This window comes from Rhinatrema bivittatum, chromosome 9, assembly GCF_901001135.1.
Source record: "Rhinatrema bivittatum chromosome 9, aRhiBiv1.1, whole genome shotgun sequence".
Classification (NCBI taxonomy): domain Eukaryota; kingdom Metazoa; phylum Chordata; class Amphibia; order Gymnophiona; family Rhinatrematidae; genus Rhinatrema; species Rhinatrema bivittatum.
In genome coordinates this window covers 90,017,956-90,044,562 of record NC_042623.1, presented here as the reverse complement: position 1 = coordinate 90,044,562, position 26,607 = coordinate 90,017,956, and the positions used below count along the sequence as shown (strand labels likewise).

The following is a 26,607-nucleotide window of genomic DNA, read 5'->3' as shown; positions in this document are numbered from 1 at the left end:
CCACAATGAAGTTACTAAGTGATACATTTAAAACTAATAAGAGAAAATACTTTTTTACTCAATGATTAATTAAGCTCTAAAATTTGTTGCCAGAGGATGTGGTGAAAGTTATTAGTGTAGTTGTGTTTTAAAAAAATAGTTTGGACAAGTTTCTGAAGGAAAAGTCCATAAACAATTAAGGTGGACTTGGGGAAATCCACTGCTTATCCTTGGGATAAGCAGCATAGAATCTACCTTTTGGGATCCTGCCAGGTGTTTGTGACCTGTATTGACCTATGCTGGAAACAGGATACTGGACTTGATGGGCCTTTGGTCTGACCCAGTATGGCAATTCTTATGATGTTCTGGATCACATATATGATATCACTCCATTTTTTTCTAGGCATACTAGTTTCCATTATTTAAACCAACAGCCAAGGCTGCTCTGGTAGCTCATTTGGTGAGTGCTGTATACCACCATGTGGAAGGTCTCCAATTAGATGCTTTGTCGGGTCTTGTACTTCCCAGGTCAGACATGACTAGGGATGCTGTGAAGGCAGTGTTTTCAGTGCTGATTAAACCAACAGCCTTTTTGGTACACTTACTGGAGATCGCCCTCACAAAAACCTTTTTTGCATTTAAGTGTTTTTACCAACAAATTTGTGGAACAGCCATGGATGCTACCATGGCGCCAGATTTAGCCAATTTGTACATGGGCCCAATGGCTGGAAAATCATCTGTTTAGATCGCAGGTTATGGTGTGGAAGCATTACATTGATGACTTATTCCTTTTCCTTCTTTCCAAGAATTTCTGATTTGGTTGAATTCATTAAATTCTCATTTATAATTTACAGCTGATATACAGAAACATCAGATACCTTTTTCGGACACTCTGATACACAGGTTGCAAATGGCTTCACTACTTCCTTATACCAGAAACGTGTAAGTTCTAACACTCTGCTACATTTTTCAAGTGCCTATCCACGGATCCTGAAGGAAAGTTTACCAGTGAGTCAGTTCTGTGCCTTCGCCACATTTGTTCATCTATAGTGGACTATCAAAGCCAAGCAACAGCAATGAGCAGTAGATTTCTTGCTAGAGGAAACCCAAAGGCATATGTATGCAGGGCATTTTTAAGAGCTAAATTCAGTCATCGTGAGTGGTCCTTTCTCCCACATACATGTGAAGAAACATCATGCAGTACATGCATCTTACCTTTTTCTCCTCTGGCTCATGTGATTTGAGATTCAATTTTGCCTAACTGGCGGATCCTACAATTTCATGATATTTTTCAAGAACTTCCTAAGTTTGCAGATATGAGGGGCAATAATTTGAGTGATCTCTTAGTACTTTCAGAGTTCTCTTAGAGTATGGACTTTCAGAGGGGACTCACCACAAGACTACATCACCTTTGTGGCAGTTGTTCTGTGTGTCATGTTTCAATGAATACAGCATCATTTGTGATACCCTCAATGAACTATACCATCACACTTAGAAATGTTACTTTCTGTACATCAGCGGTGGTTATTTGGTACAATGCCCTTGCAATAAGGTATATGTTGAAAAAACTATGTGTATGGTCAAAACCAGACTAATTGAACATCGATCTAAACTTACCCACCATCATGTGTTTGCACCCTTGATGACCCATTGTGATTAAATGAATCATGTTTTTGATTATCTATTTTTCTGCGTCATTGATCAATTTACTGCCGATTGGCATGGGGTGATCTTAATTTGAAACTGTTATATATAGAACAAAGTTGGATTCACAAATTTAATTCTATGACTCCTAGGGGTTTGAATTCTGAAGTTGACTTAAGCATTTTTTTAGGCTAATTTGTGTTGTCATGTCCATTCAACATCATTATCAGCTTAGGGAATAGCCACTGCTATTAATTGCATCAGTAGCTTGGGATCTTCTTAGTGTTTGGGTAATTGCCAGGTTCTTGGGGCCTGGTTTGGCCTCTGTTGGAAACAGGATGCTGGGCTTGATGGACCCTTGGTCTGATCCAGCATGGCAATTTCTTATGTTCTTATTCCTTTCAGGTGCGGTGCCATTCCTTGATGTGACATTTATACTGATGCTTTAAGAAGATCCATTTTGAACTATAGAGACTCACAGTCCTGAAGCATGGTAGATTCTGTCTTGCAGGAAAGTATTGTTTGATATATTTATGATAATGAATTACTGATAAGCCATGTATTCTTTTACAGACAACAGTTCGATGACATTCTAAGACTTTGTGATTTCACCCCTTAGGAAGCTTTTGTTGCAAAACACCTGCCGTGTTGGGCTTGTTTTGGGATCTTACATTGAGACTGTTGCAACTATTTTACATGCTTTCTAAAAACATTTTAAGAAGGTTAATAATTGAAATGACAGGGTAGCCCGTGCTGTATACAGCAGGACACACTGATAGTCTTGCTGACACCTATCTATCAATTGACATATTTAGAATGTTTTACTGACCAAATCCTTGTTAATTCAATAGTTGGTTTCCCTCTATTTCTTTGTTATTTACTAGTTTGAGTTACATTTTGGCTGGATTTTTTTTGTTCTGATTGATTCTTGCTTGGTGGTACTCAGCCACCACCAAACCTCTGTCATCAAACAGGTTGCTTTCTAGATGGTTCTAGCCTGTTGATATCTATAACCCCAACTCAGGCAATTCAGTATAAATCAAGGGCTCACACTTAATACAGGGCTATGCCTTAGTCCAAAAATGTCCACTCTTCTTAAGCCCCGCATAGTGAATTCTCAGTAGAGCGGGAGAGGGAGGGAGTCACCTTCCAAAACCCTGGACATTCTGTGTCTGTCTCCAAGTGCATATGTGATCACTGACACTCTTTCCTTTTGTATGTCACACTTTATAATGGGGAACTTTCCAGCAATGGGAGTTCTGTGAAGGTGTGAATTAAAGAAGTAGTTTAAAGGAGGGTCTATCCCCTAAAGGGGGGATGCATTTTGGAGGTGTATATAAGATAGCTCCAATAAGTCATAGAGAGAAGTGTGAGTCTGAGTTTGTGGAGTCTAGACTTAGGGGTAGATTTTCAAAAGGTTACGCGCGTAACCCCTGAAAACCTACCCCTGCGCGCGCCAAGCCTATTTTGCATAGGCTCGGCGGCGCGCACAAGCCCCGGGATGCCCGTATGTCCCAGGGCTTTGAAAAAGGGGTGGTCCGGGGCCTGGGGCCGCAGTCCAGGGATGTGTCCGGGGGCGTGGTGGCAGTCTGGGGTGGTCCGGGGGCGTGGCCGAGTGCCCTGACACAGTGGCTTGTTTTGGGGCCTGGCACACCGGCACCCAGCCGGCGCACGCAAATTACGCCTGCCAGAGGCAGGCATAACTCAACAAAATAAGGTGGGGGGGGATTTAGGTAGGGCTGGGGGGTGGGTTAGATAGGGAAAGGGAGGGAAAGGTGGGGGGGGGGGGGACCAAAAAAAAAGTTCCCTCCAAGGCCGCTCCACAAGGTGCACGAGTGTGCACCCCCTTGCGCGTGAATGTTATAAAATCGGGTGTACATTTGTGCTCGCCGGGTAGCGCACACAAATGTACACACCCCCCCCTGCACATAATATTAAAAATCTGCCCCTTAGTGTTTGTTGAAATCTGCCCCTTAGTGTTTGTTGAAAGGTCTCTGTTGAAAGATCCACTGGATTGAACAAAGGGTATTCACTCTGGTAAGGGCTAAGGGCTAACAAGGAAGACTAGGACTACTTGTCCAGTGGGGATACAATCTACCTGGGGATGCTTGCTGTCAGAATTGTGCATGAAGGGAAAGGGTTTTCCATTGAGAAATGGGTTTTGATGGGAACCTGAAAGAGGAAATCGTCATGTGAAGAATCTTAAACCACATAAGAAGACATAAGTAACTGCCTATGAACATTTTGAGAATTATTTATTTTCATATTTATAACCTGCCTATCTACAATACATGGTAGGTTACAGTAAAAATGTACATGATCATAAATAATATCCAAGAAGCTATGATTTTATTTTGGAACTGTGGACTGTATACTGATGTTGGCTGCCTTGTTTCTGGACTCTCAGGGGTTCATTTTTAGCAGATATCCAGCCAGCAAAGTTAGCCATACTAATATACCCAACCATCTTAAATTTAGCTGGATAAGCTTATCAGGCAAACTTTAGGACTCTTCAATGGCATGATCAGAGTTTGCCAGCTAACGTATCCGGCTAACTTAACTCCACCTGGAAGGCCCCCGGAACACCCCTTCATTATCCAGCTGGATAAGGAGTTTTCCAAATAAAATGTAACCAGATAAGTGCCCTAAAAATTAAAAATCAGCATTTAGCTAGATAGCTTATGAACTATCTGTCTACATGCCTTTAAATATGGACCCCTGAATCCTTCTTGCTGGTTTGGGACAAAAAGTTTTATGTGGACTATGTTTTTGGGATCCCTTGGTCTCTGCAGGTAATCATGCGCTCCAGAGCATGAATCTGGGCTCAGTTTTCCAGGGGTTGTACTGAGTGGGACAGTGATCCTCAGTCTAGGAAGTGTGACCCCCATTGTCAAGGTGTAGGGAGGGGATACACATAAAAAATAGAAGGATATGTGAATGATGTTCCAGGATAAGGCCTTTACTAAAGCACTGGTTCAATATGGATAATCTGGCACATTTCCTTGGGAAATCCATAGTCCCAAAATTATAAATAATTCAAAAGGCAACTGTGAGGGCTCTCTTCTCTGTTACTGGGATCTCTACTGTTCCCTCTTGAAATAAGGGACTCCCAGGTCAGTACAAAGTTTTTTTTTTCAATTTAGAGGTCCCTGTTATGGTACCTGAATTTTCCTGATGCTCTGAGCTGATTTTTCCTTCTGCTTCCACCCTTCTCTTTGTTTCTCTACTTGTACCTGGTAGGTACTTCTATTACCCCCTTTTTGCATCTTCTCCACTCTCCCTTCTCTCCTCATAAGTTGAGTACCAGATGGGTATTCTCTTTTCAACATACAGTTCAGAAGCAGTACAAACTCTGGGTTTTTTTTTTTTTCTTTCTCCAAAGGGAAGCAGCTGGAAAGACTTCAGTTCCCTTAACAAAAAATGGGAATGGGGGGGAAAGCTTCCTTTCAGTTGAAGTTCCAAAATGAAGACATCGCTCCACCTCTAAAAAAAACCATAAACCAATTAGGAAATTCTTCCAACACCAAGAAATGAGTCTAAGGTTTCTCCAGAAAGAAAACTATAAAGAACTCTCCTTTCCCTTAGACTTTGAACATAAAAAATCCACAACTCCTTTAGGGGTTCCTGTCTAATACAGACACAGGAAACGCCCATTGCAGTAGCCTCACGTGGAGCGCTGTGGCAGAGATGCTGTGTTCCCCTCTCCTTCTCTAATATCATAGCCCTTGTGCCTTTGTAGGGATACGAAGCGAGCTCCCGCGGTGTCACTAGTTCATGCTTCCTTTACCTCCCCTTTAATTTTCTCTATATACCCTTTCCCCTTCCTTCTGCTCTTGGAGAGAGATTAGACGGCAGCTTTTTTGATTTGCCAGACTACCACCTCCCAGCCCTGTTCTGACCTCTGTATCTGTCCCGAGCACCACACTTCAATTCTTTTCACTTAACCGGATTCCACCGACTCCGCCAGTACTGAAATTTAATAACTTCCAAAAATCTTCTAGAAGGAATATTCAGAATATAATTAAGAATTGCTGTCAAATAAAAGAAAAGGAACAGATAGATGTGAGCCATTAAACATATGGGAAACGTATGTCTTTTCCAGATTTTTCCTAAGAAAAAAAAACTAAACTAAAATTAAATGGGTCCCACCCATTGGCTAGTATCCAGGTTTTCCATCTGCTAAGAACTAATAGGCCTGGATTCCCATGATTTCCATTTAGCAGTAGACTCCAAAGATGGACAAGTGGCCTAAGGCTTGTCTGGCTGACCAGCTGAATAGCTGGAGGGAGTAGAATATGTTAAGCTTTAGCAGAACCAGGGGGAGGGGGGGCATTTTTTTTTCTCATCTTGCTCTTCAGCACTGGAATTCTCACAATAAGCTGAAGGCTTAAAAATCTAAAGTTTCAGTGCTTCTCCAGCAATATAAACCTATATAAATAAAACTTCATTGAACCAAATGATTCAGTAGCTTACAATTTTAACCTATGAGGTAAATCCTTACCATTCGAACAAGTCTGAGCATTGCTACTTTTATAGCTCACAATATCATTGCTATTTCCAGGAAAGAGATCTAAAAGCATGCACTTTGCTTAGATGTATGCACAATAACAATACCCTTAAATGAGCTCAAATGACCAAACAGGAATTCCTTCAGCATATAGAATACAGGATACAGTAACTGTTCACTGCACTACCTCAGTCCATTTTCACAATGATATGAATTAGAGGGGAAGGGAGCTGCCCATCCTGTGCAATGAAATAACTGCAAACTGTTTTTAACCATTGAGATGTGGATCTTCCCTAATCACACTTCAGTATCCATTTCAGCAGCACAGACTAGTCCTACCAGAGTGATATCAGACATCATAGCAAATATAGTATTTCAATCCCATTAATATACTTAGTAATCCTGCAATAAGATTAGATTAGTGTGGGAACTTAAATGACCTCCTTTGCAATACGTAAGAGTTAGCTGTTATTGCTCAAATATATTGAAAGTATTTAAGAACATAAGAAAATGCCATACTGGATCAGACCAAGGGTCCATCAAGCCCAGCATCCTGTTTCCAACAGTGGCCAATCCAGGCCATAAGAACCTGGCAATTACCCAAAAACTAAGTCTATTCCGTGTTACCGTTGCTAATGGCAGTGGCTATTCTCTAGGTGAACTTAATAGCAGGTAATGGACTTCTCCTCCAAGAACTTATCCAATCCTTTTTTAAACACAGCTATACTAACTGCACTAACCACATCCTCTGGCAACAAATTCCAACAAATTCCAAATTAATTTAAAATTAATTCCTCTCTTTCATTGCTTCAAAAGTAAATATTTTTTAAATATTTACACTCCAAATACAATAGAGGGACCTTTTTATTACAGATTATTACAGATCATTTATTACAGATCATTTAATACTGTTAGGAGGTGACTGGAACATCTGTTTGAATTATGAAGTCGATAGGTCAAAAAGAAATTCTGTTTGTTTCTCCTGAATTATTAAGGCTGATTGAAAGTTATGCTTTCCAAGACATATGGAGATGTAAAATCCCTCCTCAGCAAGAGAAAATATCTATCACTCAGCTAGACATCAAACAGATTAGAATATTTTCTTTCTTCATCTGACTTGTCAAGAATGGCCATGCCATGTGTCATTTCACCTGGTTGTATTTCATACCATTGCCCTGTTTTAATTTCCTTAAATCTGGAGGATAGATCTTTCAGTCTGATCTCCTGGCATCTTAATCTGCCTTTACTGTGTGATAAAAGTTATACCGATTTTAATTTGATACAAGATTGCAACTTGATAGTGTGGTGGGAAGGCCAAAAACGGCAATATCGGAGAAAATAATTGCCCTTTCCAGTCACCTTAAAAAGGAATAACAGGTTAAACAGAAACATCTAATGACTATTAGTAAAACAGAGGATCTGCATACAAATTCTGGCTTCATATTAGTTTTTAAAGCTCTGTTCACTGCTAATGTTGAACTCTATGCACTGCAAACATCTCAGACTAAGAAATCCTTGAGATTATCTGAAGCAAAGGTTTTATGAACGTGGGGACAAGGCTGGTGCATTATGGGCCAGAGCAATTAAAAAAAAAAAAAAAAAAGACCAAAATTCAGACTAGGAGTATTAAAGAGTATTAAAGTATTAAAGAGTATTAAAGTATTCCCCCCCTGCCCCGACCTTTGTCACCCCTAGTTGAATCCCTCCTTTCTAATTCAGCTAATTTTTGCTCTGTTATTGCGTTCCATTGTTTACTGTTCTTTGTAAAGGCAATGCCTATATATACATTGGTTGTAAGTTACCTGTAAACCGACACGATGTGCAAACGGTTGTCGGTATATAAAACTGTTTAAATAAAATAAAAATAAATAAAGGTCAGGGCAGGAAGGATATGAAAGGCATGACAGACGTTCTGTACATTTTTTCAGTCTTTACATTAAAAAATGACAGTGATGCCTAATCACTCCAGACTTTCCTTCAGCTCATTTCACTTATCAGATTAGATACAGATCAGCATAGTTTATTTTAGAGAAACCCATGACTCTGACAGAAATAATCTCAGCAGTTAAATCATGGGTTAATGAACAGCGGTGACTGCCCAAGCCCAGATGGATATTAAGGATGTCATAAGGGGATACATAAGGCCAAATAAACCTTTTGTTAGGAAAGTAAATAAAGGAAAGAGGAAAAAGACCATGATATGTTTCTAAAGAAATACATGGAAAGGTAAGTGAAAAAAGATTAGCATTCATAAACTACAAGAGATTGCAGAAAGAGGAAGACAGGCAACAACATCTGGAAAAATTAAGAGAAGCCTGGAAAGTAGTCAGGAATGCAAAAATTCAAATAGAAGAAAAAATAGCAAATATGGTAAAATGAGGAGACAAAACATTTTTTTACGTATGTTGATAGAAGGAAGTGCAAAAGTAGCATTGTGAGATGCAAAGGTGAAGAGGAGAAATAGGTAGAGGCTGATGAGGAAAAAGCAAAATTGCTTAACAAATATTTCTGTTGGGTGTTCACTGTGGAAGGGCCTGGAGCAGAACCCCATAAAACAAACACAAGTGAGACTGGAAGTGAGGTAAACCTCAATCGATTTTCAGAACAGCGTGTTCGTGAGGAGCTAACTAAACCTAACCGTAAATAAGGCGATGGGGCCAGATGGGATACATCTGAGGGTGCTAAGGGAACTTAGAAATGTCCTGGCAGCTCCACTAGCTGACCTTTTCAATGCTTTTTTAGAGACTGCACTAGTTCCAGAGGACTGGAAAAGGGTGGATGTGGTTCCTATTCATAAAAGTGGAAGTAAGGAGGAGGCTGGGAGCTGCAGGCCAGTTAGTCTGACCTCTATGGTGAGCAAACTAATGGAATTGCAGCTAAAACAGAAGATCCTGCAATTTTTGGAATCCAGTGGATTGCAAGATCCAGCTCTCTCCTACCTTCCCACAAGCTTACAGTCTACCTTGCTTGTTCAGACTCCACTGGATCCCCACTGTTCCCTCCTTTGAGTCACACAGGTCAAGGCAAATGCTGCAGGATCAGCTCTTCTGGCCTACTGACTCTCCCAACTCTCTTCCGGTCCACACAAGCCAGCCTGCCGCTGCTCCTTTCTCATTTCCAGCTGACACCGGCACTATTCCTTTCTCCCTTTTGGCCCATGCAGGCCTCCACTGCCATTGCTACTGCTTTCTGAGCCTGAGAGTCCTGCTTAAAAGAAGTTCTATCCTCCCAGAGTGCTGCTGATAGAGTGGGATACAGTGTTCCCTCTAAGGTGCATGTGTGGACAGCCACACAGAGCTCTTCATGCAGCCGCACATGCCACACCTCAGCCTGGACCCGGGAGAAATGAAAGAGAAGAGGGAGTCCAGTCTGCTGTTCCCCCTCGTGTGCTGGTCCTGTAAGCAAATTCAAGACTCACAGGGCTGGTACTTCCTCCATGCTGATGTTGTGATGTGGTAGATCACATCTGCACACACTCTTGAAAAAAATTGAGGGAGCATTGGTCAGGTACAGTTGTTGGGTGATTCATTAAGGTTTGAAGTACCTGTTTGGTCTCTGACATACTGGGGCCTAGCCACTAATACTTACACCAAAATCACATCTTAAAAATATTAATATGCATGCTAAAATGTTTAACACAAAATGCATTTTATCGCACACCTACCGAAAAAAAACCAGGAGGTCCATATTCAGTCACTGTCTGGATAGAAAAGTCAGCCAGATAAACTTATCCATACAAAATAATTGGCTTCTCTACCTGTTATATCAACCTATACATCAATCAAATATCCAAATATAATATCCTATTTTAATATACAAAATACAGCATAAAAAACCTATCACAACCACCCTTATCCAAAAAGGACTCACTCACACCCATACCAAGTCTCAAACATTCAGCTTTCTTGGCATGGATAGAAGGAAAAAAACTATGGCTATGATGATAACACAGCCGCAGGGTTCCCACATACCCATCGGCCGAAGAAAAGAACTGCAATGGTGCAGTGATGGCATGACCATGTGGTTCCCATTCCCTGCAGGCAGGAAGAAATGAATCATGGTGGTGCTGAAGATTATGTCCTGGTGGGCAGAAGAACAGCTAGGCAGTGGAGGGAAGGCGAGGCAGTGAAATGAAAGGGAAGAGAATGAGGGGCTGAGTGAGAACTTTTCACTCACTCACTCACCTCCACTCCCCTTCCCTTCTTACTCAGCTCAGCTCCCCTGCCCTTTCCTCCCCTCCATTGTCACTTAGAAGGAAGGGGAGGAAAGGGCAGCTGAGCTGAATGAGGGGAAGGGATGGGATGGGATGGGTTGTGAGTGAGGGGAGGTGTGAGAGGGAAAGGAAGAACGGTGAGTGGGAAGAGGTGTGAGTGAGGGAAAAGGAAGAGGATGAGTGAGAGACAAGGGGATGAATGAGAAGAGAAGGGAGGAGAACTGAGTGAAAATGAAGGGGTAATAGAGAAGGAAAGGGAAGAGGGGAGGGAATGAAAGGGAGGAGGATTGAGTGAAAGGAAACAGAGTGAATGGCTGGAGAGAAGGGAAGGGGATGAGAGGCGAGGAAAGAAAGGAAAGGATGGGAAGGGGATGAGTGAATAAGATGGAAGGCGGTGAGAGGGGAGCGAAAGGAAGGGGATGGGTAAGATGGAAGGGGTGAGAGGAGGAGAGAAAGTGAAGAGATGCGTGAGTGAGTACATATGTGAGAGGGAAGGAGCAGTAGCATTGGCCATGCCCCGAGAGAAAAGAGTAGCTCCATCAGTTGCATGGGCTGAAGGTGGCGGCTGCTGCAGCTTGTGTGTTCTGGAGTTGGAGAAGAATGTATACATCTGTGTGTGAGCATTTGAGACACCGTTCGCATGTTTGTGACAGTGAAACATGTGTGTGTATATGAGAAAGAAAGAGCTAACAAAGTCAACGATATTGTCTAATTCATCATGGTTCGGAAGCACCGAAATACAAAGCATCTTTTGCCGAAATTTTGGCTAAATTCATATTTCATGTTAGTGCGCACTGCATATCTGTTAGTGCGCAGTAATACCAATTAGTGTGCACTGTTTTTCTAGCTAACAAACTCCTCTGAATTGATACTTTTTAATTTTTAAGTTGCATTTTTTAGTGCACACTTATACATACTTAGTGTGCTGTAAGTTCTATTAGGGCACACTAATTAACCTGTTAGTGCATACTAACGAGCCTTAATGCGCATTAACATCTAGCTAGTGCGCACTATCTTGTTCAGTATACTACGCACTAATGCTGAGATACTGCGCAGTAAGGCCCATTAGTGCGCACTAATGACTTCGTCAAAAATTGCTGGAAAAAAAAACAAAAAACGTGCGAAAACGAAATTTTTCACGAAGCGCCCAATCCGAAGCTTGACCCGATATCTTTAAATGAAGCACATCTCTAGAGTCATCCTCTTTCTCCCACTTGCCCTAGGTCTTCCTCTTTCTCCTCCACTCACTACTTGTCTTGCATCCCCCTTTCACCCTCACCCACTCCCTGCCTAGCAGCAGGAGTCCCCTCTCCTCCATCCAACCCTGTCCAACAGCAAGAATCTCCTCTCCACCATTTTACCCAGCAGCAGCCCCCCTCTTTCTGCCCCCCAATCTACCACACAGCAGCAGACCCCTCTTTGGCTCCCCTCTCTACCCCTCCCCCCCCCCCTTTCTGTCCCTCCTGCCTCCTTTGCTCCTCGGGCTGCAATGCCATAGATCTTTCTGCAGTGGCAGCAGCAATACCTGAAGAAACATAAAATCAGCACCAGGCCAGTGAGCCATGAGGCAGCTCCTGCCTTTCTCCTGCACAAGCTTATTCACTGCAGTATCCTGAAAACAGGAGTAGCCAGGGGGTCCTCCAGAACAGATTTGGGAACCACTTCCCTAAGTCCTTCAGCCTTGCACACCCTTCCTCAGTTCATTTTCAGGCTCATAGGCTCCCCCTGAATGTTTATAATTAAACTCAACTATCATTAAGTCCTCACCACAACTTTCCCAGAACAAACCTGTAAAATCACATAACTGGACATCATACTTTTAAATAATACTTTCGTTTTGCAAAATATATGTTTCAGAAATCATGTCAGTGTCTTAATATGAGTTCTGTAATTTTGGGAAACAGATTGCAAAAATAAAAGATCCCAAGGATACCTAAATTTATCAATTGTCTTGAGATGTTTGCTGTTTGAGCTGGATGCTGTTCAGAGTAGGGATGTGAATCGTTTTTCAACGATTAAAATTATCGTCCGATAATGTTAATATCGTCTTAAATCGTTATAGAACACGATACAATAGAAATTCTAACGATTTATCGTTAAAAATCGTTAAATCGTGTTAGTGCGCACTAACTCCCCGTTAGTGCGCACTAACTCCCCGTTAGTGCGCACTAACTCGATTTAGTGCGCACTAACTGAAAATGATACAAATAAACACTTTCCAGGTCACTGAAGGTCAGTTAGGAATGAATATGTGTTCCTATTGGCTGGCTGCCCTCTTATCTATTGATGTTACCAAGGTTACCACTGAGGTGATGGTTGGGGGGATGGGAAATGGAACTGGAAACTAACGAACACCAACAGAAAATGAAACAAAGTGTTCACACTTCCCAGGTCAGTAAAGGTCACTTAGGAATGAATATGTATGTATGTATTCCTATTGGCTGGCTGTGCTCTTATCTATTGATGTTACCAAGGCTAACACTGAGGTAATGGTTGGGGGGATGTGAAATGGAAACAGTTGGAAGCTTGACAAAAAAAGTAATGTAATGATCAGCACTCACGTGACTAGAACTTGTTTGTTTATTATTTTTGTTAGCAGGCACCTGAAATGCTAGTGCATGTTGAATTTGCCAATCACTGTGCATTTTAGAAAGGTGGTCCTGGCTGGAACTGTACACAGTTCAAATATATGTAATTGATTGTTGGTAAGTGTATTTTTTAAGTAGCCACACTGGCACAAGTATGTTTACTTTTCCTCCTACTTAACTCACTAGCTCAGCTTTGTAAGAAGGGCTTCTCTGCTTGTGTGTTGTTTTTGTTTGGTGTGAGGAGAGCAGAAACATCAGATCTTTATTCAATCTACTACAGTCATCTCTTACAGTGCCCTATCCCTATTAATACCAGGAGTGTTGTGATCTTCCTGCACACACAGTGCCCTAACCCTGGCACCAGGGGTGTTGTGATTTTCCTGCACACAGTGCCCTAACCCTGGCACCAGGGGTGTTGTGATCTTCCTGCACACAGTGCCCTAACCCTGATACCAGTCTGAGACAGCTCCCTCCCTGCATTACTAGTGAGAGGCTGGCTTCACAGACAGGGGGGAGCTGCCTGACCCTCACTCCTGACTTCCCCCATGTCCCAGCTAGTGAATGGTGTGTGGGTGAGGGGGGGGGGGGAGGAGGATGGTGAAGTCTGAGACAGCTCCCTCCCTGCATTACTAGTGAGAGGCTGGCTTCACAGACAGGGGGGAGCTGCCTGACCCTCACTCCTGACTTCCCCCATGTCCCAGCTAGTGAATGGTGTGTGGGTGAGGGGGGGGGAGGATGGTGAAGTCTGAGACAGCTCCCTCCCTGCATTACTAGTGAGAGGCTGGCTTCACAGACAGGGGGGAGCTGCCTGACCCTCACTCCTGACTTCCCCCATGTCCCAGCTAGTGAATGGTGTGTGGGTGAGGGGGGGGGGAGGATGGTGAAGTCTGAGACAGCTCCCTCCCTGCATTACTAGTGAGAGGCTGGCTTCACAGACAGGGGGGAGCTGCCTGACCCTCACTCCTGACTTCCCCCATGTCCCAGCTAGTGAATGGTGTGTGGGTGAGGGGGGGGGGGGAGGATGGTGAAGTCTGAGACAGCTCCCTCCCTGCATTACTAGTGAGAGGCTGGCTTCACAGACAGGGGGGAGCTGCCTGACCCTCACTCCTGACTTCCCCCATGTCCCAGCTAGTGAATGGTGTGTGGGTGAGGGGGGGGGGGAGGATGGTGAAGTCTGAGACAGCTCCCTCCCTGCATTACTAGTGAGAGGCTGGCTTCACAGACAGGGGGGAGCTGCCTGACCCTCACTCCTGACTTCCCCCATGTCCCAGCTAGTGAATGGTGTGTGGGTGAGGGGGGGGGGGAGGATGGTGAAGTCTGAGACAGCTCCCTCCCTGCATTACTAGTGAGAGGCTGGCTTCACAGACAGGGGGGAGCTGCCTGACCCTCACTCCTGACTTCCCCCATGTCCCAGCTAGTGAATGGTGTGTGGGTGAGGGGGGGGGGGAGGATGGTGAAGTCTGAGACAGCTCCCTCCCTGCATTACTAGTGAGAGGCTGGCTTCACAGACAGGGGGGAGCTGCCTGACCCTCACTCCTGACTTCCCCCATGTCCCAGCTAGTGAATGGTGTGTGGGTGAGGGGGGGGGGGGAGGAGGATGGTGAAGTCTGAGACAGCTCCCTCCCTGCATTACTAGTGAGAGGCTGGCTTCACAGACAGGGGGGAGCTGCCTGACCCTCACTCCTGACTTCCCCCATGTCCCAGCTAGTGAATGGTATGCGGGTGAGGGGGGGGGAGGATGGTGAAGTCTGAGACAGCTCCCTCCCTGCATTACTAGTGAGAGGCTGGCTTCACAGACAGGGGGGAGCTGCCTGACCCTCACTCCTGACTTCCCCCATGTCCCAGCTAGTGAATGGTGTGTGGGTGAGGGGGGGGGGGAGGATGGTGAAGTCTGAGACAGCTCCCTCCCTGCATTACTAGTGAGAGGCTGGCTTCACAGACAGGGGGGAGCTGCCTGTCCCTCACTCAAGCAGAGAAGCCCTTCTTACAAAGCTGAGCTAGTGAGTTAAGTAGGAGGAAAAGTAAACATACTTGTGCCAGTGTGGCTACTTAAAAAATACACTTACCAACAATCAATTACATATATTTGAACTGTGTACAGTTCCAGCCAGGACCACCTTTCTAAAATGCACAGTGATTGGCAAATTCAACATGCACGTGTCTGCTAACAAAAATAATAAGCAAAGAAGTTCTAGTCACGTGAGTGCTGATCATCACATGTCAAGCTTCCAACTGTTTCCATTTCACATCCCCCCAACCATTACCTCAGTGGTAACCTTGGTAACATCAATAGATAAGAGCACAGCCAGCCAATAGGAATACATATTCATTCCTAAGTGACCTTTACTGACCTGGGAAGTGTGAACACTTTGTTTCATTTTCTGTTTTTGTTCATGAGTTTCCAGTTCCATTTCCCATCCCCCCAACCATCACCTCAGTGGTAACCTTGGTAACATCAATAGATAAGAGGGCTGCCAGCCAATAGGAACACATATTCATTCCTAACTGACCTTCAGTGACCTGGAAAGTGTCTATTTGTATCATTTTGAGTTAGTGCGCACTAACTCGAGTTAGTGCGCACTAATCGGAAAAAACGATTTTTAACGATTTTTCAACGAAATAATCGTGCCAAACACGATTTTCTTCTCCTGCCACACGATTTCTATCGTTAAGATGATATGGAAAACGATTCACATCTCTAGTTCAGAGTACATCAGTGTTCCAGCGATTTGTGATTTATTTGAAAATTAATAAAAATGATTTAACCATATATTTTATCAATTAAGAGGACCATATTCAGCCGTTGTATGGCTCTGCTAGTTAGCCAGATTTCCATATCCGCCTAACTAGTGCTGTATATTCAGCGGTACATCCAAGCCACTGAACATACCCAGCTATCTTGCAATTAGCTGGATAAGTTCCTGGAAGAAACGCCCATTAACTGCTATTAATCAATTTGATTTAGGGAATAGCCACTACTATTACTGTCATTAATTAGTAGCTTGGGATCGTTTTATTGTTTGGGTGCTTGCCAGGTACTTGTAGTCTGGATTGGCCACTGTTGGAAACAGGATGCTGGGCTTGATGGACCCTCGGTCTGACCCAGTATGGCAACTTCTTATGCTCTCTGCAGTCCTTCCCCGCCCTGTTCCCTGAAGATAAGAGGAAGTGTGGGGGGGGGGGGACGACAAGAGGGGAGAAGGCGCTGGATTAGGGAGGGTTCTTCTTTGCTTTGCACTGTGCTGTGTGTACTCCAAGCTCACATTCGCTCCCAACCAGTTCCTTGCATGCTGCCTAGGAGGGGAGGGGCTGGAGTAGTAAGCAGAGGGCCGGATCTCTGCTGCCTGAGATTTTGGGCCTTGGCCAATAGAGACATTGGGGCATAGCCTTGTGTGGTCATGCTCATTGGTCAAAGCAGCCTTGCTGGTGACGCCCCCTTGGGCTTGACACCTGGGGCAGCCGGCCCCTTTGTTCCCCACTCCCAATTTTTTACCTAAAATCCAAAATATGGCTTGCAGAATTTCCCTCTCACTTTCCTATGGGCTACACATAGAGCAAGGCAGAATGATTGGAGGCCCTATTTAGGAGGAAGAGTACCTCCAACGTTTTACTATGCAATGATACTGTAGTTGATACAAATATGTAGAAAAAGCAGTAGAAATTCCGAAAGAAGGAACAGTTTACTTTGTCCAAGGCAGCGGTTTTATAATAAAAAGAAATACACCCCCCCCCCCATGTAACCTCCAAACAAAAGTCCCCGTTTTTTCTGCATTCTTCCTCTAACTTGGTGCATTGATAGTGATACTAAGTGATCTCTCTTGTGCCTCTCAGTCTGCCACTTGACAGCTTTGCTTTTCCAGTACTGGCCCGCAGGACACAATGTGGGGCAGTGTAAAGGCTGCGTTTACCCTCCCTCCCCCCCCCCCCCCACCTCCCACTTCCCAAATACTGCACAGTTTACATAACTTCTTCCAAAAAGCAGATTTTATTGATTGGACAAAGTTGGCCGCAGCCCATAGACATTGAATAATCAGCAATTAGCAAACATATCAATAACGTCATCATAACTGTACAAAACTCCATAACAACTCGTAACTAAATTAGTGACCAGCGAGTCCCCGTCGTTCCCCCCGCCTCTATGTGGTAAGTATAAAAGTCAGCTGAGGTGGGCGCACACCCCTTGGCTGTATAAGCTGTGGAGCTGTCCTTTGATACCTGGCCGTTAAGGCCATAGCGTCCGGCGACCCGACCGTGGAAGTCGGGAACGTTTGTTCTAATCGCCCCAGCATTTCCTTCTTCTTCCCTCTTGGCTGTTGAAGCGTTGAGGGACTGCGCCGGATCTGTTAGGTCGCTTGCCCAGTCCGAACCGCCTGTTCGATCCTCCTAAATGTGGGGGGGGGGGGGGGAAAGGGGGTTGTTGCTTCTGCCAGTCACCATGCCACGGTTCCCAGGTAGCGACACTGCTTACTGGGGACCCCTCAAACAGCCCAACTGGGCTGCAGCCATAAGGTGCAACACCGCTTGAAGACCATCCTGCAGATCAGAATTAAAATGTCCGCGCCAACGTCCGATAGATGTACACCATCAGGTCGAAAACATCCCTGGACTCATCTATAAATTCGTGTTTAACAGACCAACCATCAAAGACACGCATGAATTTTCCCATCCATTTGTTAATCTTTTCCTAACCTTTTCCATTGCTGAATGAGAGCGCTCACCTCTCCAGATCCTGCGAGGGGTGATGCAGGACCAGACCATCACCGACTGCAGGAACATGTTATGCAATACCGTTAAATCTTTCTGCATTTTTTGGGTGAGAGCGATGCTTTTGGTACGGGGCATATCATTACCGCCGAGATATATGACGACTGCCGAAGGAGTGTCGGGGTTGCGATTGCGTAGCTCCAACACAGTCTGTAATAACTGGTCCCACAACATCTCTGGGAGCCCTTTCCAAATCAAAACAGTCGCTGAAGTGCCATCCCTAGGTGCTCCCCTGTCGGGCATTGCAGGGCCCTCCTATGTGCCCACCCACATGAGTGCCCAATCATCCACGCAAATGACATCCTCCACCCACGATCTGCAAAATTAAAGCAAGAGAAAAGAAACACATGAAGCGGGGAGGGATGATAATCCCGGCTACCTGTAAAATAACCCGGCGGCCTCACATATCCCCTGAACCTTCCAGAGCGCCAACTGCCAATTGCCATGACCTCACCAAACTAGCTGTCGCTGTCGCCGCCCCTATGCGGAAGGAGTGAGATGAATAGCCCTCTGTCGACAGACCCAAGGATTTTAAAGCCATTTGCAATACCCGACAAAACTGGTATCTCGTTAATGGTACCCCAGAAGCGTGTACCAACAGCAGACCTCCGTATGTTGTACACCATATCTTGCAAATATGCTATTGTGCAACGAACCGGGCAATTCACGGAGGGTGATATTCGCTCCTGCTCTCAATTGATCTGTTTTGGACCTGTGAATGCGACGGGTCAGTTTTTCCTTCAAGCCTTGTATCCACCAATTGCAAGCAAGTAGCCAACGGCCCATGCTTAGACTGAGCTGCTAGCTTGCTAACACGTAAAAAGCCAGGGAGAATGCACATTTAAATAAGAATGATTCTGCTTCATTACCACAAATGGCCCCCAGGCATTCACGGATGCTCCTGAGGATCTCAATGGTAATGGGCTTTCTACCGTCCCTTCTCTGGGTGTTCTCCCTGGCCCAACCCAACATAGCCCTCTTAACGGGAAACAATGCCGAACTGGGGGACCCCTGAAGCCTGGAAAAAAGGAAATTCCCACTAAGCGATTTTCTACCGCAGCTCTGGACTTTCCTTGGCTCTTGCAATGCATCATGTACTCCAACAGCATGGACACAGGTAATGGCCAATCAACTCCTTCAAGTGATTCCTTCCCCACAAATCCTAGTATCTCCTGAAGCACTAGGAGGTAACTCTTCCGCGTGTTCACTGACAAGGACCCCAAAATCATGCTCCAAAGTTCAGAGGGCCAAGTAGCCACACCACCTCGGGTGTGGGGGTCGGGTAACGGTCTGCCATCAGTGCTAGGCTGTGAAATGTTGTGAACTGCAAGCGGGAGAGAGAGTCAGCAATGTTATTGAGTCTACCTGGGACATGGGCCGCTCTAAAGGTGATATTGAAGCGCAAGCATGTGAGCACCAAATGCTGGATGAGAGCATTCGATTCAAAAGTGCATGCGGACAGTGCATTAATCACTTGCACCGCAGCCATGTTGTCGGATCCGAACACAATGTGAGATCCCACAAGTGACTGTCCCCAGATAAGGGCAACCACAAACCACAATCGGGAATAACTCGAGGAATGTTAAGTCCTTGGTGACTTTGTGCCGGCACCACGGATGTCGCAACTGCTCAGCACACCAAGCTCCCTGGAAATAAATTCCGAATCAAACGCCTCCTGCCGCATCTGTGAATAACTCCAGCTCACTGTTCTGCCTAGGGGGTCCTGCCACAATGCAACGCCACTGAAGTCCTATAGAAAGGTTTCCCACATAACCAGGTCACTCTTAATTGCACTGGAAACCCTTAGACGGTGGTGTTTTTTCATGCACCCCAGCCGTAGCAAGTGATAACCTGCGTAAAAAGGCCCTGCCCAGAGGAATCACCCTTGAAGCGAAGATAAGTAACCCAATCAAGGTGGCCTTCTTAAGGCAGCGCATTTCAAAGATTGCCTCCCTAAGCTTAAACACTTTATCCTCAGGCAACCTGGACCACTGGGCCACCTCATCCAGCTCAATCCTGAGGAAGGTAATTATGATAGCTGAAGAGAAAACGGAATGACCAGTTAACGGGACGCCGAAGTGTATAGCTACCTCTTTTGCTATGACCAGTAGGTTAAAGCAGTCAGCGCTGTTCCTCCCCACCAACAGGAAATCGAGGTAGTGCACTATCTGCCTTCTATCCGCATGCTGTTCAATTACCCAATGCAAAATGAACTGAATAATTCAAACAATGCGCTGGAGATTGAACAGCCCATTGGTATGCAGCGGTCGAAATAAAACTGCCCCTTGAAATGAAAACCCAGCAAGTGGAAGGAGTCCAGTTGCACTGGCAGAAGGCGAAATGCAGACTATATGTCTACCTTAGCCATGTGCACGCCGGGTCCTGCCTCCTTGATCATCTGAATTGCCGCGTCAAACGATGAGTACGATACCGCACATAATGAGGGTCAATTTGGTCGTTGACCAAATTACCAGGCGGGAAGACAGGTTATGTATCAGCCGGAAGCGTCCCGGCTCTTTTAGGGAACCATACCCAGGGGGATAATACCAAATTTGGCGAAGGCGGATAAGGGAAGGGGCCCACTATCCCACCTAAAGCTAATTCAGCTTGCACTTTTTTCCCTGCCTGCTCCTCATGCATCGCTATTGAACGTGCATTGCTTGGAGGGGGTTTCGGCATAATAGGGGCTATAATTTGACTAGGGATCCAGAAGCCGTGCATGAAGCCAGTATACATCCGCTCAGCCTTGTCCTGGTAAGGATAGCGATCAAGCCATGGGCGCTTTGCCTCAACGCTGACCGGGGTTGGAGCCCGTGAACTCAGCCGGGCGTCCCCCCCTGCTGCTGCTGAAACTGTCTGTGATCTCTGGAGGTGCGACACTGAATGGCCGGGTGTGAACTGAAACCGCAGTGACCACGTGCAGTGACCACGTGACCACGTGCAGTGACCAGCGTTGAACTGTTTGCATGTGTCCCGCCTCCCCGCACCCTGAAATGAACCTCTATCTCTCGAATAACTGTATGATGGAATTGCTCTATCCACCCATAAGGACTTCTGTAAAGTCATCTCATCCAACTACAGGTCAATCAATCTGTGCTGCCAAGAGACGGCGGGGTTTTGGGCCATGTTTTCCAAAAACAAATGTCGTAGTTCAGCCAAGTCCAACCTCCCCGCCTCTGCGCTACTATGATGGTGTCCATGTATCTTATGAGGAAAGGGGGAATGTTCAGGCTCTCGTTCCACAATCCCGGTCATGAAAATGTGGAAAGCCCTGATCCAGTTCTGAATGTTCTTGGCCACTTTGGGTCTCTTTTCTTTCACCTCACTTGATCCCCCTTTCTCTGGCTCAACTTCCATATCAGTAATAAGGAGCTATATATATAATAATCCTGTTTCCATATTTTTTCTTTAATTGATGCTGGCACACTGTGGGCTAAGGATGTGAACCCACATAAAACATCGCTCGCTACTTGTGGCGCTGGATTTTGAGAAGCCAAACTGGTGAGGGCTAAGGGAAGGATTGACGTCTACTGGTGACTGAGGAGTGTGAACTAAGGCTGGCAAACTGTTAACTGTTGATTGCAGCACCGGAATTGAGGGTGGGGTTGACAGGCAAGGGGTAGCCTGAGTAATAGGGAACAGAACAAATGCAAAGCGACTCGGCTAACACCCTTTCGGTATCACTGTAATCAGACGACTATAAAGTATCACAATTCGCAGGCTTACCTCGTCCCCTGTCATATGAAGTAGCCTCTGTGCTAGGAGCTGTGGAAGCTGTAGCCAATGGGTTGGGGGCCGGCGAAGCTTCCCCGCAACCTAAGACCGTCGTGGATGCCCCAGTGACGCATCAGGGCCAATTAATAGCTTTTCTGGGGCCCACAGGATGCCTTTTCTTGTCCGCTAATGCCCCTAGCTGCTGTGATTTGGCGCTCCTCTTGCGTAACGCTGACAACCGACCCTGCGGAGCTGAGGAGAGCGCCGTTATATCCTGCACTAGGTCGTCTCCTGGTGAGCACATGGGCTCTCCTGACGAAGCACCTTTGCCCCGTCCGTGAGACGATGAAGGGGGAGACCCCGCCATGAGCTGCCTTACCCACTCCATTCTGTGCGCAGCTGCATGCTCTTTAATTTCTAACAGCCACTGATCCATGTCACTTACAGCTGGTGCTGCAGTATTGGATGCCCCCTGCTTTTTGCACCTGCACTGCCCTGTGGTCTGCTTGCTCGCTTTTGGCTTGATGATCCTGTTCTTAATCTCAGTCTCTCTCACCGCCGAACCTTTTGAGCCTGCTACCCCAAGGGGGGCCTGCTGATGTGCAGAGGACCCTTCTGCCGCTGCTGACCACTGATTTGTAGACACCATCCCCGACTGACAATTACTGCATTGCAAAATTACAATTAATCGATAAACCTTTTTTTTTTTTTTTTTTTAAACCCTTGCTGTTTGTATCCTCGGTAATATGGCCACAGCCATGCGGCCCACATGACTTAAATGTCAGCTGTCAAGCCCTGCTCACCAACCTGGCTGCTGCCCTGTGTTCCAAGTGCAGTTCCCAAAATGATCACCAGCATAATGGCTGCCGCCATGTGCTGCTCCCCCAAAATGGCTGCTGCCATGTGCTGCCCCCCTCCAAAATGGCTGCCGCCATGTGCTACCCCCCTCCCGCATACAAAGACATGCACAACAAACAGGCCGCTGGCCCTTTAAAAACAATGTGCACTGCACTGCTGTGACCTTTATCCTGTGCTGCTCCCCAAAATGGCTGCTGCCATGTACTGCCACCCCAGCATACAAAGGCATGCACTGCAAACAGGCCGCTGCCCCTTTAAACACATAATATGCACTGCACCGCTGTAGCCTTTGTTCTTTTTGGACGCTAGTAATTATAATGTAAATGATACCTCATACAAAAGAGGGGGGGGGGGATCGGTATATGCTATATATGTGATATATGAGATGGCTATTTAATAATACCAGATGGCTATTTAATAATACCTTTAAAGATATATACCTATGTATTGCTAATCCTTAAAATACCAAACTTATATCTACGTATGCAAACACCCATTACACCAGGACCCTTGCCCTTAAAAGAATAAACAGGCCACTAGCCTTTTTAGCTGCCCTAAATACTGATTAGTAATGTAACAGGGGACATTACCATGGGGCCGCTGGCCCTATAACAAACACTTCTAGCTGAAATAAATTTAAGTACATATGGCCCTTTGCAAGGGGCAACAGCAATTTAAAATTACCTGGCTTTAACATAACCTGGCTGAATGGTAGACATATATATTGCCACTAGTCTAATCACCCGATTCTATATATAAATATATGTTTATATCTTCTAGATGCAATAAATTAATTAGAACTGTAGTGAATGTAACACTACACCAGGGCCTCTGGCCCTATAGTATGGCAGGCTGCAAGCCTTTTAGATGCCATAAATAATAAATAAGCGGAAAAAACAATTACCATGGGGCCGCTGGCCCTATAAACAAATACTTTAGATGCAATAAAACACATAGATTTGTGGGCCGCTGGCCCTTAAACATAAGCAATAATAATACAATTAAACGTATAATAATAAATACAGGACCGCTGGCCCTTTAAGGATATAGAATTAAATACCTGAGCAAGCTGCAGGCTCCAGCTAAATCGGAAGTAAGGAGGAAAGAAAGCCATGCCTGGCTACCTGATTTCGAAAGTGAAACTAAAGGGAAAAATTCTGCCGGCTGTGCTAGTCAACTGGCTGCAACCCCATGCTGTGCCTAGCAGAAAGAAAGCGAGTGCCCTGTTTTAACAACCCTGATTCAGGAAAGACTAAGCCCCCTAACACAAAAGGAAAAAGCTGAAATGCTGTACCGGTTGCTCCCATCCCTGCCATGCCTGGCAGGAACATTAACCACTGAAATGCTGCCTAAGCTCCTGAAATGTATTCAATGTTGTTTCTGCCGAACTCCCCCCCTCCTCTCCTGAGTCTTAAGCTTCCTCCTTCCATGAACTGCAAAAAACGCTACAATTGTTTCTAATGCTGCCGGAGCCTGGCAGAAAAATGCAGAGCCCCCAGCATGGGCCTGGCCAGGACAGAAACTTAAACTTACTCAGCCACCTGAACCGCAAAACGCTACTATGTTTTCAATGCTGCACAAGGGAAGACGAAGCCCTGCTGATGAAGCTGCTCTGTGCCTGGCCGAAAAGGGAGGGCTGCCCACGCTGGCTCTCCCTTTTCTACACGCCCCCATTATGTCCTGCTTCCTTAGCTTTGAGTCGCAGGCTCTTTCTGGAGAGAGGTCGCTCTTCTTCTCGGCAGGTGGGGGTGGGGGGTGCAGGCCGCCGTCGGGTGCGTCTGGAAGCTGGGAATACCCTGCTCGGGCTCGGCTTGGGGCGTGGCTCAGGGCACAGCCGGAGCTCTCGGCCGAGGGAGAGCGAGCGAGAGAGACGCTGCACGCACTCCCGGGGAGGCAGGCAGGGGAGCGGCGCCGTCCCAGCTCGCAGAAACATGGGGCTGGAACAGAAGGCAGAGACGCGGATCTTCATGGAGGAGGACGACTTCGGACGATCAGCGCTGCCCGAGAAAGAGGAGAGTTTCGAGCAGGCTCAGGACAGGGACCCCCACCGGCTGAACTCGCATCTGAAGGTGAGCCGGGCACTTTAGTTGCTTTCCCGCGAGTTTGGGAGGCAGGTTTTGGAGCTTTCCTCCAGATGAACGGTTTGGGCTCGGACCGCGCGAACTCGAAGACTGTTTCAGGGCTAAGGTTCAGCCGTGCATTTGGAAGCCACCGAGCCGTGCTTGCAGCGTGACAGCACGTTTTATCAGTAGAGCCTGAGATCTACCTTCAATCCCCCTTCCACCAAATCACAAATATGTTCATTTTCATAGATTAAGGTGCCCAGATATAATAATACTGTTTGCTTACATACATTGTATTACAAAGGTAGAGTAAGAGTATATATATGCATAGTATTTCTACTCATGCTTTCATCCCTAGTTTTGCACGCAGTCGTCTGCATTTGTATTGAGTTGGGATTTTGTTTTTGTCCTTTTATTGCAGTTGGGCTTTGAGGATGTGATAGCAGAGCCTGAGAGCACTCACAGCTTTGATAAGGTGTGGATTTGCAGCAATGCCTTGTTTGAACTCAGTAAATACCTGCTGTACAAGTTCCTGACTCTGGTCCTTGCCATTCCTCTGGCCTTCATTGCTGGGCTTGTGTTTGCAGTGCTTAGCTGCCTGCATATCTGGTGAGTAGATTTACTGCTCAGCACTTCTGGAGAATACGGGCGACAGTTGGCTTATACACAAAAAGAAACCTGCTATAATAGTAACAAAATACACGTTTTGATGCTTAAACTTTTGAATATCTGCAAAGGGTCTGTTATCGGATATGGAATTTTTTTGTTCATTTTGAAAGAACAAATCATGCAAAACATATTTTATGTGTTTATACAAAGTATAGAAAAAAGATATGTTTGAATACGTGAGGTTATGTTGATTTCATCAGAGCCATTAGTATCTGAACTGTATGTCCTCGGCTCATTGTGACTAGAAATGTTACTAAGTTACTAAACTGAATTTTTAGAGCAGCTATTCAAGATTTTTCCTTGGGTATCTATCAAAGGGTGCTTCGTGCACCAGAACAGAGTGAATCAACCAGAAAACATTTTCTGGGCCAAAGGACAACATGCACTGGAATTATAGGGGTTAATTAAACTCAGGAAGGGTAAGTTTATTACAGACCAGGTAGGATTAAAGTCTGAATTTTCAAAGTGGACTGGTGCATATAAGTCTGCCTTGAAAATTCCTGGGTTTGTCCCAGTACACAGGTACATATGCGTTCAGAAAGTTACACATGCCCCCAATTGGGCTCTGGAATTTGTTGCCAGAGGATGTGGTTGGTGCAGTTAGTGTAGCTGGGTTCAAAAAAGGTTTGGATAAGTTCTTGGAGGAGAAGACTGCTATTAATCAAGTCGACTTAGGGAATAGCCACTGCTGTTAATTGCATCAGTAGCATGGGATCTTCTTAGTGTTTGGGTAATTGCCAGGTTCTTGTGGCCTGGTTTGGCTTCTGTTGGAAACAGGATGCTGGGCTTGATGGACACTTGGTCTGATCCAACATGGCAATTTCTTATGTTAAGAACATAAGAAATTGCCATGCTGGGTCAGACCATTCCCCCCTCCCAAGTATGCCTTTTCCTAGTATGGGTAAAAGTACACCCAAAATGGGGTTTTATGTGTGCTTTTACACACCCAACCCCCTAACTGATTTTTCAAGCATCATGTTGAAAATCAAGCCCATAGAGCAGGGGTAGACAACTCCACTCCTCAAGAGCCGCAAACGGGCCTCATTTTCAAAATATCCAAATCTCTCTCAGGCATATTCATTGTGGACATCCTGAAAACCAGGCCCATTTGCGGCTCTTGAGGACTGGATTTGACCACTCCTGCCATAGAGGGTCATTTTAAAACAGTGCTTTACCTGCTGAAATGGCCTGTTATAACATTGCCTGCCTGATGTGCAGATAAGCTTATGTGTGTATGTCCTATGTGATTATCCAGACTGAACAGAGGCTTCCCAGGGGTGGAGTTGAGGAGGGATTTGCACCTATGTGTGTACTTTTGTATTTTCAAAAGTATGTACTTAAATTTTCCCCAAAATTTTCCATGCACAGAATAGCAGGTGTAATTGTGGGTGGTATATTTGGCTGGATACTTTTTAAAGCAAACTTACACGTGCAAGTCCACATTCAAATTTGAGATAATTTACAGGTATATTTGTCTTCTCATTTAGGTGCGCTGTTATAAAGTTACCCCTATAATGTGCCACTAAACTAAACTGAGATGACTCTGTTTTTTATTTTGAAAATTTAGAGTTCACGTCATTGCATTCTAGTGCACAGTACATCTCACTT

General features: G+C 45.3%; 1 protein-coding gene across 1 annotated transcript in view; it reads left to right on the top strand.

The window, feature by feature from the left end:
* Window positions 1-23,964: 23,964 nt before the first annotated feature.
* CAV2 (caveolin 2) overlaps window positions 23,965-26,607 on the top strand; it is a 28,518-nt gene continuing 25,875 nt past the window's right edge. The window contains exons 1-2 of the mRNA XM_029615474.1: window positions 23,965-24,336; window positions 24,752-24,939. Coding sequence (XP_029471334.1) covers window positions 24,199-24,336; window positions 24,752-24,939 — 326 coding nt within the window. The 5' untranslated portion in view covers window positions 23,965-24,198. The remainder of the gene's footprint in view (window positions 24,337-24,751; window positions 24,940-26,607) is intronic.